At 34.4% G+C, this 12,973-nt stretch overlaps 1 protein-coding gene across 4 annotated transcripts in view; it reads right to left on the minus strand.

Annotated features, from left to right (window-relative positions):
- Positions 1-12,973, minus strand: part of AP3B1 (adaptor related protein complex 3 subunit beta 1) — a 262,792-nt gene that overhangs the window by 65,449 nt on the left and 184,370 nt on the right. For all 4 annotated transcript variants that reach the window (XR_009335400.2, XM_059061372.2, XM_067031191.1 and 1 more), the window contains exon 22: positions 11,989-12,095. Coding sequence is in view for 3 of the 4 variants with exons in the window: in XM_059061372.2 (XP_058917355.1) it covers positions 11,989-12,095 (107 nt within the window). In the remaining variant the exon portion in view is untranslated. The remainder of the gene's footprint in view (positions 1-11,988; positions 12,096-12,973) is intronic.

The following is a 12,973-nucleotide window of genomic DNA, read 5'->3' on the forward strand; positions in this document are numbered from 1 at the left end:
CCACGTCATGTCTGATAGCTGCTAAAGATGTGAGGAGGTAAATGTTACCTTAGAAAGATGTGCTTTAAATTTTTAGGAGATCTGCTTTATCGATGGGAAAATAAAATTAAATTGATAATTTCAGTTTCTCAGTTTGCCATGCTGCATATTTAGCCAAAATGAGGGCATATAAGAAATATAAAGAATGGGTTATTAAGATATATTTAGTCAAACAATTTAAAACAATAACTTACTCTCCATTTTAGCCTTAAGTGTTACATGTTATAATAAAAGAAATATGTAAGGATCACAACTACTTTTTAGATATGTGCTTGATAGGAATAATCATCTCAGTGATGTAATAAACTAACAGATTAACAATACAGTCCTTTAAACTGACATCAGTGGGAATGGATTCTACAATATAATAATGAAGCTGGAAAACAGTAAAGATTAATCTCATTCATTTAATACACTTTTGATGAGCACCTATTATGTATCAAGCACTGGAAACAGAAAGGCCAATAAAAAGGCCCTGTCCTATCTTCCAGGAACCCAGAGTCTAAGTTTTATTAGATTAATATATTTCTAATATAAAAGATAAGGCACCTTTCCCCTGCGCTAACGCTGATGTTTACTAAAGTCACTTGCCGTCTCCGACTTTATTCCCCATAGACTTCTAAAGAGCTAGAACTGAGGGACCTTAGAAACAATCTATTACAGTCTTCTAATTTCACAGATGACAACCTGAACAGAACTCAAATTTTGATGTACTAGCTTAAATTTACAAGATAACTTTGGCAGGGCACATGTTCAGTGAAGCATGAATGCCAAAATCTTCAGAAATAAATTAGTTTCCAAAATTATGTATTTTAAAAACCTTACTTTGAAAACTTTCAAGTGTACACAAAAGCACAGAGAATAATATAAAGAAAAACTAGGTGCTCATCACTAAGTTTCAAAAAGTTATCAATATTTGTCCAATCCTGTCCAATCTAACCTTTTGTTCCACTTTTGAATTACTTAAAGGAAACTCAAGATATGATCTAATTTCATCAGTAAATAGTTTGGTTTGTATATCTAACAGATAAGGACGTGTCAAGAAAACTTACAATACTATTACAATACCTAAAAGAAAAAAAATTCCCCCAATTTAATGTAAAATACAGTATTCACATTTCCTTGACTGTCATATTTATGTCTTTTCAGAGTTGGTTTGCTTCAATCAGGATTCAAACAAGATACACACATTACATTTGGTTGGTATCTCTCTTAACCTAAATTATGTACGTTAAAGAAGAACTTACTGAAAATTTTCTTCTTTTTTTTTTTTTTAGCAGAAGTGTATAGTAGATCTGCAGTAATAATTTAGCATTTGGGGGAGATATTTATATATTCAGTAATGTGGAACAGCTGCAAATGTAGAGAAATAACCCTTTATTGATAGGCCTATAAAAGCTGTCTGTAATTACATTCCTGAATGATTTGAATAACAGTGTGTCTGATATATTTTAAGATAAGTGGCTGTTACTTTTCTTTGATATTAGGGTCATATACTGTACTTACCTATATTTTTACTCCATGTTCTCCTCTCTCTGGTGATAAATTAATTTCTTAGTGTTAGTTTGGCATGTGACCTAAAGCTAAATTCATTTTCTTTTCCTTTGCAGAGAAACAAAGTTTTTCTAAGTATTACAATAATATTTTTCATGTTTAGGCCAGGTTCCTCATGTTAAAATGTTAAATACTAATAAATAATACTTAATAGAATGGAAAATCAATTTTCCATACCACGCCTTGTCCTATGTTCAGAACATTTTTGGCAAGCTTTTTAAAGAAGAACAGAGGTAACAGAAGTTAACTTGACTGATGTATGAATAAATAATAATTAATACATGATTGGCCAAGGCACATTTTAATCTAAGATATTTTAATCTAAGATATCTTAAAGCTTAAAAACAGTATTTTTCACTGCAAATATCACAATTCAACACAAGCAACAAAATTTGCAACATGGCAGTTGATAGTAACACAACATTCAATCAACTTCAAATGTGGAAAATAAAATTGCCAGAAAAGATTAAATCCTCTTTAAAAAAATGATATTTTAAAACCTCGTATTTCCTACTGCAGTAATATAATTTTATATATATAATATATATTATATATAATAAATGAAAGCTAAAAACCATAATCCTAGGAAAGAATTCTCAAGTGAACTGCCTCAACTCTGAAGAGGGAACCCACAACAAGGAACAGGAGCTATTCCCCATAAAACAGAAGGAAGAGAAAAAGAAAGGCCCAGGCCTTCTTTACCAACACCTCTTTAATCCTTCCATTTCTTACAAATTTATACACATATTTTCTTTTTTTTGATGGTGACCTTTTTTTTGCCATAATAATTACTAGTTAATTAATAACTATAATTATCATCTGATACAGTGGATTTTTCATTGTGGAGAATTCATTTCTTAGACTGGCATACATTTGCTTAAGCCAAATAAAAACTATTTTTACAATAAAAAGCCTGTAATTAAAAATGAATAACAATATCTTTTTAAAAAAATAGCCCCTTTTAATAATCTAGGAAAAGGAGAGATGATAATGGTCTGTTACTAACTATGAGACCTCTAAAGTAGCACAGAAATAAAAAGATGAAGCAGTAGTATGGCATACCTTAAAGATTAATTTAAAAATTAAAGCAGCTCATACCCAGAAGAGAACTGAATAAAAGAATAAGATGGGACATGGCTGGGCGATGGAAGCACAAAATACTGTCAAACTTTAATTAAAAAATGTTTTCAATTTAAGCAGACCCAGGCCAGTGACTTTTCATTATTTTTAACACAGTTCCATGACTACTGACATTTTCATCAGAACAAATAAAGGATTTTTCCCAAATTTAAAATGACAAAATTATTTTTAATTTTAACTTATAATTTCTTCCTCCTCTAAAGTCAAGGAAATTTGATCTTAGCTGGACTTGTCTCTTAGCCTGAGGCTTAAATACACCTTAAGTTTTTAAAGTGTAAAAAAATATTTATTTTTAAAAATATAGTTCTTCCACCATATTGGAAAACAATCTTTATCACAGACATATTATCATTTGTTTCGGAAATGAGACTACGCATTCATGAAATGTCTGGTACATGACTTAGTAACACACTTGTATTCAACAAAAACTCTCTCAAAGCAATCTGTCCTTGTAGACAAACTAGAAGAAAGCTGGCACTCTGGCAGTAGAAGACAAGCAGACTGGAAAACAAAACTAAAATGCTCTAGCCTAGATCAATTTTAAAAAAGAGAAAGACCTACCTAAAAGTCCACTTCAGAGAAATGGAAATCAAATTTGATTACAACTGTCCATCACTATGATGTGCAATTATCCTAATAATTCCAAACGCTGGTAAGTTTCAAACTGAGAAAATCAGGTTCTGCATCATGAATTATGGTTTGTTTTTTCTTCATATTGTTTTAAAACTGACAAAGTAACCTCTGTGCCAAAAGCAGGTCTGATAGGTACTCTTGATTTTCCAATTAATTTCCTATAATACAAACTGGGTCAAGATCTCATTCCTAATCATGGATAGTTGTAACTTCAGTAGTTGCCAATCTTTATCAATAGCAAAAGTTATAAGCCTACTTTCCAGGTATTTTTCTATATTCCTTACAGAAGAAGCTTCATAGAACTAATCAGATGGTGAAATTGGCTTGTGTATTAAAAATGCCTCTACCTTGCCTCACTCTGCCTGCCTAAGGGCATTACATATGGGTTTCCTTCTTCTTACCTTCAGCCTGTAAATCCTTGAAGGGGTTGGGGGGCCTTACTTAGTTAAGTGGCTTTTTGGTCTTACTGACAGTGTCATCTTTTCGCTGGTCACAGGAAAATTCTATGCTGGCTACCCATAACACCATGCACAAACCTCAGTTTAATGCTGCTGTTGCTACTGTCTTTACTGTGACATTATGAGGCTTTATTTCTTCATTAAGTGATGAAGTGATGCTCCATAGCACCAATTCAAGGAAAGCAGAAGGTGAACAGCATGTACTCAAAATTATCCTTTTACTTCTTGTTAGAGGAAAAGTAGTTCAGATATCTAAATTCTAAACTGTGTTCAATGTCAAAAGTTAACTCCTGCTAGATCTTAAGCTACTATTGTATAGAGGGACTGTGGAGTTTAGCCAATATAAAATAATAGTGTTTATGTACTGGAGTCAGAAAAATAATGACAACTTGTATCTATAGAAATACCCAAAGGGCAAAACTATGTTACAAAATGAAAGTACTTAGTATACTGTAGTTACACACTTTTGAGTCAATATTTTTTTCTTTTGTTCTTACTCAACTGGAAACTCCCTGAGGGGAGGAACCTAGCCCATCTTGTACACAACTATATGTTTGGCACCTCCTCATATTCTGGCCTGAATAAACACTTGTTGAATGAATAAAACACTTAATTGGCATATGTGTAGTAAGGAATCTGGTCTCACTTAGAGATCTAGACTTTGTTCTAGCTCTTGAGAAGTAACCTCTAAAGCCTTGGAATCTCCTGAGTAATGGGAGTGCCTTTATTATTCATGGTGGGCCCTTAGGGGACCATACTTGATAGTTTATGCCAACAGTGATTCCTAGGGGGCCCCTAGATAGCTTTGCTAAGCAGATAACTCAAGATGGAAGCTGGCCACACCAGAAAGACCCACAGTATGATTAGAGCGTTGGGGCTCTGGGCCCCTGATATCAGCCTGACCTGGAAGGGAGGGTGGGAGAGTGAGTTCAACCATGAGGCAACAATTCAGTCAACAGTGCCTATTTAGTAAAGCCTCAATAAAGACTCTAAGCTTGGTGAGCTTCCCTGGTTGGCAGTACTCCTGTACATACAACCAACTTTTGATTGACGCAAGGAGGGTAACCCTGAAGTTTTGAGTTTGAAACCCAACCAGAACTCCTCCATCCATCTCTTCCTTTGGTTGATTCTAATTTGTGCCCTACTGCGATAATAAAACTGTAATCCTATGTATAGTGCTTTCCTGAGTTCTGTGATTGATCTAGTGAATTATCGTACTTGAGGGTGGATTTAGGAAAGCCTTAAACTTGCAGTTGGCCTCAGTAGTCTTGGACAGATTTATCAGTCTGGAGGACTCTGCCCTAATATCAAGTTTGGCTATCTCCAAGTAGCATAGTGTATTAAATTGGGGTTTCCTTTTTGCAACTCTGGTGTCTCTTTCATGGACTGTTCTTGGAATTACTTACTGCTCCTCAATATATCACCACTGTACTCTATAAAGGCTGCTTTTCTTAATGAACCTTCCTGCAGCCTCCTAAGTTAAATTCCACTTAGGGACTGTGATCCATGAGGATCAAATTGGTTATATTATGGCAGCTAAGTCAGCACTTCCTCACTAATGTACCACAGACGGGTTAGAGGTATGCTGTGCTACTGCCTCTGCCATTAACCTCAGAAAAGTCAGGTGGCACCTGTGGTGACTGGAGCTCCTGGGGTGGGTGCCTTCCATCTCCTGCAGCATCTCTGTTTACCCCAGAGCATACTACAAGTATTACCACTTTTCTATATGTACCAAGACAAGAAAAAGAAATCATTACTATAATTTTCTCATGACAGTATGTCACCAACATACTTCTCCAGCATCAGACTTGGTTATTCCAACCTATATGTGCTATACTTTAGTCACATTAAACAACTGTTTCTCCAATACTCCAACATTTCTAATAACAGAGGTGAACAATTTATTCTTATTTCACATTTACTCTTATATGCAAATTTTCTCCCTCCCCTTCTTTCCTCATCCTTTCCAGAAGCCTAATATTCTGAGGATTGCTATTTCTGAGTTCCTGGGGTTTGATATGTAACAATTTAGAAACTCAGCCTAACAATAATCTAGTAAAAAAAAATTCACTAGTAATTCACTAAATATTCAGTTTGTTCACTGAAACACTATAGCAAGAACTAAAATGTTTATTTTTGGCCATCTCTAGGCCAATTGCCAATTAGTCTCATGGAAGACTGAAATAAATACTGTGTTTATAAGTCACCTGTATCATACAGTTTGAAAAAATAAGGGCTTTCCTTACAATGATTATAATATTTACTAGAAATTATGCTTTAAAAATCTCTGTGTTCTGAATATACAATTCAAAGGGTAAAACCGAATAGTGAAATTTTTCATTTGAAAAATATTTAGTTTTTCACACTAAAGGAAGTGTTTTTTGGATTTCACTGTAAATATTTTGGTAATTTCAAAAAATAAAACCTACCCATATTGTACCAAACACATAAAGAAAATAAACTTAATAACTCACTGAAATAAATAAAAATCATCTATGAAACAAAAGTCATAACATAAGCTAAAAAATGTTTCATCTATTTATTTTCACGAAAGTTCAAATCATCCCGGCATAACTAATTTCACTGCTTCAAAATTCCATAGATTCACAGAATATTAGAGTTAAAAGGAAACATGGAGATCTACCTTGCCATCATTTTAGAGTTGAGAAAACCAAATGACTTGCTCAATATAATTAGTAGTATTGATTCAGAAAGACAAACATTAAACATTAGACGTCAATAAAAAGGAATCACACTCATTCATATACATGCTAAACCTGTCTATTAAAAAATGGCTGCATGGGGCTTCCCTGGTGGTGCAGTGGTTGAGAGTCCGCCTGCTGATGCAGGGGACGCCGGTTCGTGCCCCAGTCCGGGAAGATCCCACATGCCGCAGAGCGGCTGGGCCCGTGAGCCATGGCCACTGAGCCTGCGCGTCCGGAGCCTGTGGTCCGCAACCGGAGAGGCCACAACAGTGAGAGGCCCGCGTACCACAAAAAAAAAAAAAAAAAAAAAAAGGCTGCTTTTTGGATAATATATATATTACACCTTGACTAGAGAAACTCTGGAAAATATTGAAAAATATAATGAAGAATATAAATCATCCATAATCTCATCACTCAGAAAACCTCTGTTAACAGTATAACACATTTCCTTCTATCCTTTCATTTTCCCTTACATTTTAAAAACAGTGTGAGTATACAATTTTATAAAATTGAGATAAAATAAATAATATTTTGGATTCTGTTTCGCCACTTAATTTTATACCACATTTTTCCACCTCATTCAAAGATTTAATTAAAACATCTTAAAGATTACACAACATTCTTTAATTTGACTCTGCCATACTTGATGTAACCATCATTCTCCTATCACTAGACACTGTGGTTATAAACAACCCTGCACATAAATCTTTGTATTTCTAATTATTTCCTTAGAAGAAAAATCTAGATGTGAGATTACTGGGTCAAACAGTATGTATATTTTGATGACTCTATATATAGATGGACAAATTGCCATCTAAAATGACGTCCTAATTTAGACTGTCATCAGTGGAGCAGTGTATATAATGCCTCTTTCGTTGCATCCCTCACCAACAATGGACAACGGTTTTTTTATAATTTTTGCCAATGTCACAGGCAAACTGGTTTTTTAAACCTGCATTTGTACATTACCACTACTGAATATTTTCATGTACCTGTTATATATATTTCCTCTTTTACGAGTGTTGTATCTTTTATCCACTGGAAAAAAATGTCTTATTGAAGTATAATATACATACAGAAAAATAAATATATCTTAAGGGCAAAGATCAAAGATTTTTTTCATAAACTGAATATACCCATGTACCAGTACCTAGATCAAAATCAGAACATTATCAGCACCCCAGAAGCTCCTCTGTACTCCTTTTCAATCATTAACTCTCCTGAAGGTCATCACTATTCTGACATCTAATACCATAACTTAATTTTGCCTGTTTTGTATTTCTGCTTATTTTTACAGTAATAACTTTACTTTAATAAGTTAATTAGTATTTATTTTAAAACACTTAAACATTATAGAAAAGTACAAAAAAGAAAGCAACAAATCATCCAAAAATTTTATCACCAAAAATACTGTTAACCATGGTTAACATCTGTGTAAGTATGGAGGAATACACAGATGCACAGAGAAACAAATTATCCTGTAGAATGGGATTATAATCTTACTTTAATTGAATTGAAGAAAAGCTAAAATAAATCTAAAACAAAACCTACAAAACTTCAGATAAATGTTCTCTGAGAATATACAAACTATTAAGAGATTTGAGACTCATTAAAAAACAAAAACAAAAGCTGTTTCAATTTTGCATATTACTGATTAATTTCCTACTATGAAAAATGAAATGATTAACATGCATCCTTTCCTCTCCTCAGCTATACTAGCAGTTTTGGTTTCTTATACTATTTTATCATTTACCCTTAAGTCTGTGACCATAATTCACATTAATATTGACTCTCTTATTTTGACTCATCCTTTAACTGGTAAAGCAGTATCCCCAACTCCCTTTTTTTCTTTAAAGAAGGACTGACAGTTATTTTCCTGTTTGAGAATATCCATGTGTACCCTTTACAGAGAAAAATAACACAATTTTCTTGAGTCATACTTTCTTTCCTTTTCAAAGCTGTCATAATAATGTAATGAAAAATATGAGGAAATACTTAGTGTTTAACATGTATCAGGTATTGTTATGAGCTTTTCATATATGTTGACTCATTTAATGTTAACAACAATTCTGTGAGATAGGTAGCATTATTACTTTTATTTTACAGATGAAAAAATCCGAGGCACCAAGAAATAAAATGACCCACCCAAGGTCTCTCATTTTGTAAAGTGTCAGAGCTCTGATTTGAAAGCAGCCTGTCTGGCTCAAGAGCCTGTGCTTTTAAACTGCTATATTAAACTGCTTTGAATGTTTGCAGTTGGCACATGACTGGGGGAAAGGACAGTAAAGGATGCTACCAGCTTTAATGGGTGAAAGCCAGGGATGCTAGATGCTCTGCAATGAACAGGGCAGATTCATCCAATAAAAATTATACCACGTTCCTCACAACTTTCAAATGTCTGGTTGGACATTCATGAGGTGAAAACCTGTTCACCTGGTCCTAGAACACTTTTCATAACAGTACAAAGCAGTTTTTTTTTTGGGGGGGGGGGTCATTGCAAGTTTTTAATGTACTCGATTTTCCAGGAATAACTACCAGAAAAACTGTTTGATGTTTTGGAAAATTATGTTATACCACGACCCATGGTATTTGAGTTGCTAATACAATAATACACCTCTATCAATTTGCATTTATAGCCGCCAGCGTCATTTAACTACTTCACTACATTTATAATGCAGTCATGGTCAAGCATTTATATATCAATGTACTATTTATTATAAATTACTTTTATTTCTTCTTTCTATTGAATTAGGGCAACATGTTGATTTTTAAATTGTGGATATACTCATCTTTGGATCCTAAATTTCATTTTAGGATCCCAAAGACCCCTGTATTTGTTGAGGTTCCATATCATTATTGGGGGTTTTAATTTTTGAGGACTTTTCTTTATTTCCTCTTATGTCTTTAGTCTACTTCTTTCTAAATTTGTACACATAATGGGAAAACTTACAATTTGGCTGATTCGTCTTTTTAAAGTACCATTTTGAGAGCTGGAGGTGAGATCAGGAGTCATGACATTCTGCACCAGAAATATTCGATTTATCTCTACAGGTTCTACTTTTCAAAGTTCCAGTTTTTTCTTTGTTTAAAGTTCTAACTGTTTCCTTATTTGACTGTTGCTGGTGAATTTCTGGTTGCCATTCTTATTACTACTACTTGTTTGATCATTTTGTTAGCTTTTAGGGATGAATGTTGTGATTCTCTTCACTTGGCAGTTCTTTTTAAATAAATTTATTTATTTATTTATTTACTTTTGGCTGCACTGGGTCTTCGTTGCTGCGTGCAGGCTTTCTCTAGTTGTGGCGAGCAGGGGCTACTCTTCATTGCGGTGCGCGGGCATCTCATTGCGGTGGCTTGTCTTATTGCGGAGCATGGGCTCTGGCACGCAGGCTTTAGTAGTTGTGGCACGTGGGCTCAGTAGTTGTGGCGCGTGGGGGCTCTACAGCGCAGGCTCAGTAGTTGTGGCACACGGGCTTAGTTGCTCCACGGCACGTGGGATCTTCCCGGACCAGGGCTCGAACCCATGTCGCCTGCATTGGCAGGCAGATTCTTAACCACTGTGCCACCAGGGAAGTCTCTGGCAGTTCTTTTTATTGCATACTCTTTGGATAGAGTGCTTTTCTTTTCCTTTGAAGAGACCATCCCAATAAATGTTTTCTTTAGGATAAAAAGGTGAATCCTTCAATTACTCTGTGATGAATGAAAATTTACTACAAGCTTTTCTAATCTCAACTGTATTCTTCTTATAGCTAATAAACTATAAGAGTCTACTCAGGGTCCATCATCATATATCATATCACTTCCAAAAATATTAGCTAATATTTATTGAGTGATGACAACATGCCAGTCACTGTTGTAAGAGCTTCACATTTATTATCTCATTAATCTCGCAAGAATCCCGTGAGGTAGATATTATATTCATAGGAAACTGAGGTGCAGAAAAGTTACTTACCAATTTGTCCAAGGTCACAAAGCTAGTAAGTGGCAACGCCGGGATCTGCATCCTGGTCATCTGATATCAAACCCAAGTTATTCAGACCTTATTGTCTCCCAAGTTTTTAGGGGCCTCCTTTCCTCTCAAAGATTAACTATGCTTCACTTTAGATTTTTGATTAACACTTTCTCTTTACAGCCTACTAAAAATGCTCAATAAATATTTATTACTTAAATAAATGAAAGACTTAACTGCTTCCCCCCATCTCTTCCAATGTGTCTTTTCCTTTTAGCAACAAGAAGGACAAACTAAAATCCCAAATACTGTTCATACTCATTTCTGAGCAGTCAAGAGATAATCACGTTCTACTATTGAAAAACATTATAAGCTTAAGAGTTTTTGCCTGTACTTTCTAACTGAGCTGACCAAAGCTGAAGAGAAATGCACGTAGCTCTTTTGAGTATTTCATTGCACAGCTCTGATATCACATTTGCTTTGAAGGGGGAATTTTTTGTAACACTGTGCAAGAATTAGGTACTTTTCTTTCTTACCTCTGGCAGAAGCAGCTCTGTGTTCCCGGGCAGCTCAGATCACCAATCATGTACCTGCAATGCCCTACCAGCCCTGGGAACCACTGATACACCAGATCTATTCAAGTTACCTGTGTGCCCATCAGAACTTACTGTTCTATCTCTTAGTTTGTCAGATTTCCAACATCAAATTAATAGGAGGTCAAGCATATCGACAGATTATGCATCTTAGACAACATGCTTGATTTAGAGTGAAACGTTAGTGGATATATCGTGCTAACACGAAAAAGATTATTACAGTTTCAGATACGATGACAGGCTGATGGTTTGGGCATTATTTTGAGATTGGCAAGCCTCTTGCCTCATTCCAAGTCATACCCCGTAAATAACATTAAAGAATTTTTTTTAGAGACACCAAGGCATGTAAATAAATGTATGAAGATAATGTAAAGAGAAATACAATATTGAATTTTTAAATGAAAACAGTCAGGTATTTTTAGTAGCCTATGATAAAAGAAGTGTTGTAGGAATAGAATGATTATGGGAATGAAAGTCTGTTAATGTAGACAACAATTTTTATGGCAGAATCTATGTATATAAACTAATTCAATGTGGAAAAGAACCCTTGTATGTTAGAGATATATAACAGTACCAGAGAAAAGTGTACATATGATAAGTAAATGTGGATAACAAGGAGAAGTAAATTGAGATGATAATGGTTTGGATAGAGCAGATTAAAGGATATATGTATAACTGATTCACTTTGCTGTACACCTGAAACTAACACAACATTTAAACTAACTATACTCTAATAAAAATTTTTTTAAAAAGATTTAAAAAATGTTCACAAAATTAAAAGGCCAGAATTGAAATAGACTTGTTAGAGGAAGAACTGTTTGAGACTAAGAATCTACTTCAATTATTTGCATTTTAATAAAAAAAGATGCAATGGCATCACTTGAAAACTGAGCTAATGTATTTTGAAAATTACTTACACTGATGACTGATGAAGAAGCTGACAAGTTTAAACCTTCAAGATCAGCTATCAAGCTTGGAGAAAGAGCTGGGGTGGGAAGTGCAACTGGAGTGGACACTGGGTTAACTATAAGAAAAGGCTCAAATTAGCAAATGTGCATGAAAATTTAATTCATATTACCAAAAGCAACATTTTTATTTTGCTAGTAAATCTAATGAAATTACTTTGATTAATAAATCTATGACAATTCTATTTAACAACTTGATTTAGTCAAGTTATTATCAAGTCATGGCAGTTAGTCTTAGCTTTCAAAACATAATGGCAAACCCTATAACAAAATAAGAATATAAATATCTTGAGTAATCGTTTTTGAAAATTTTTATCACCTAACATTATCACTAACATTAATCACCCAGTAATTTCACTAAAAGAGGAAGGTAAAGAAACATTTTTTCAGACTAATGTAAAAATTACTATAGCTTTCAAGAGAGTTCTCCAGTTGAGTTATAAGTCTTAAAAGGGTGCTTATTAAATCCTTTCTCTATTTATTTTATTCTCCACTGTAATAAGTATAAGGGGCCCAGACTACCTAATTCCCTTCTAATTATACTTTGTCAGCAAAAGCTATGTGCTAGATAGAAATGTTTGATTCTAAAACAAATTTGAAAATCTTTTGTAAATGTAAATCTGATCACGTTACTCCCTTGCTTAAGACTCTTCAAAGGCTCACAATTGCCTACAAGATGAAAGTCCAACTCCTTAATTAAATGCACAAGGTCCTCTATGATCTAGCTCAGCACTGTCCAATCGAACTTTGTGTGATGATGGAAATGTTCTGTGGCTGTATGTCCAACATAATGGCCACTAGCGCACATATCGAATGTGCTCTTGAAATGTGGTTAGTATGACCAAAGAACTGCATTTAAAATTTTAATTAATTTAAATAGCTACATGTGGCCAGTGGCCACCATACTGGGCAGGTCTAGCCAATTTCATCAGCCAAT

Source organism: Kogia breviceps, chromosome 4 (genome assembly GCF_026419965.1).
Source record: "Kogia breviceps isolate mKogBre1 chromosome 4, mKogBre1 haplotype 1, whole genome shotgun sequence".
NCBI lineage: Eukaryota > Metazoa > Chordata > Mammalia > Artiodactyla > Physeteridae > Kogia > Kogia breviceps.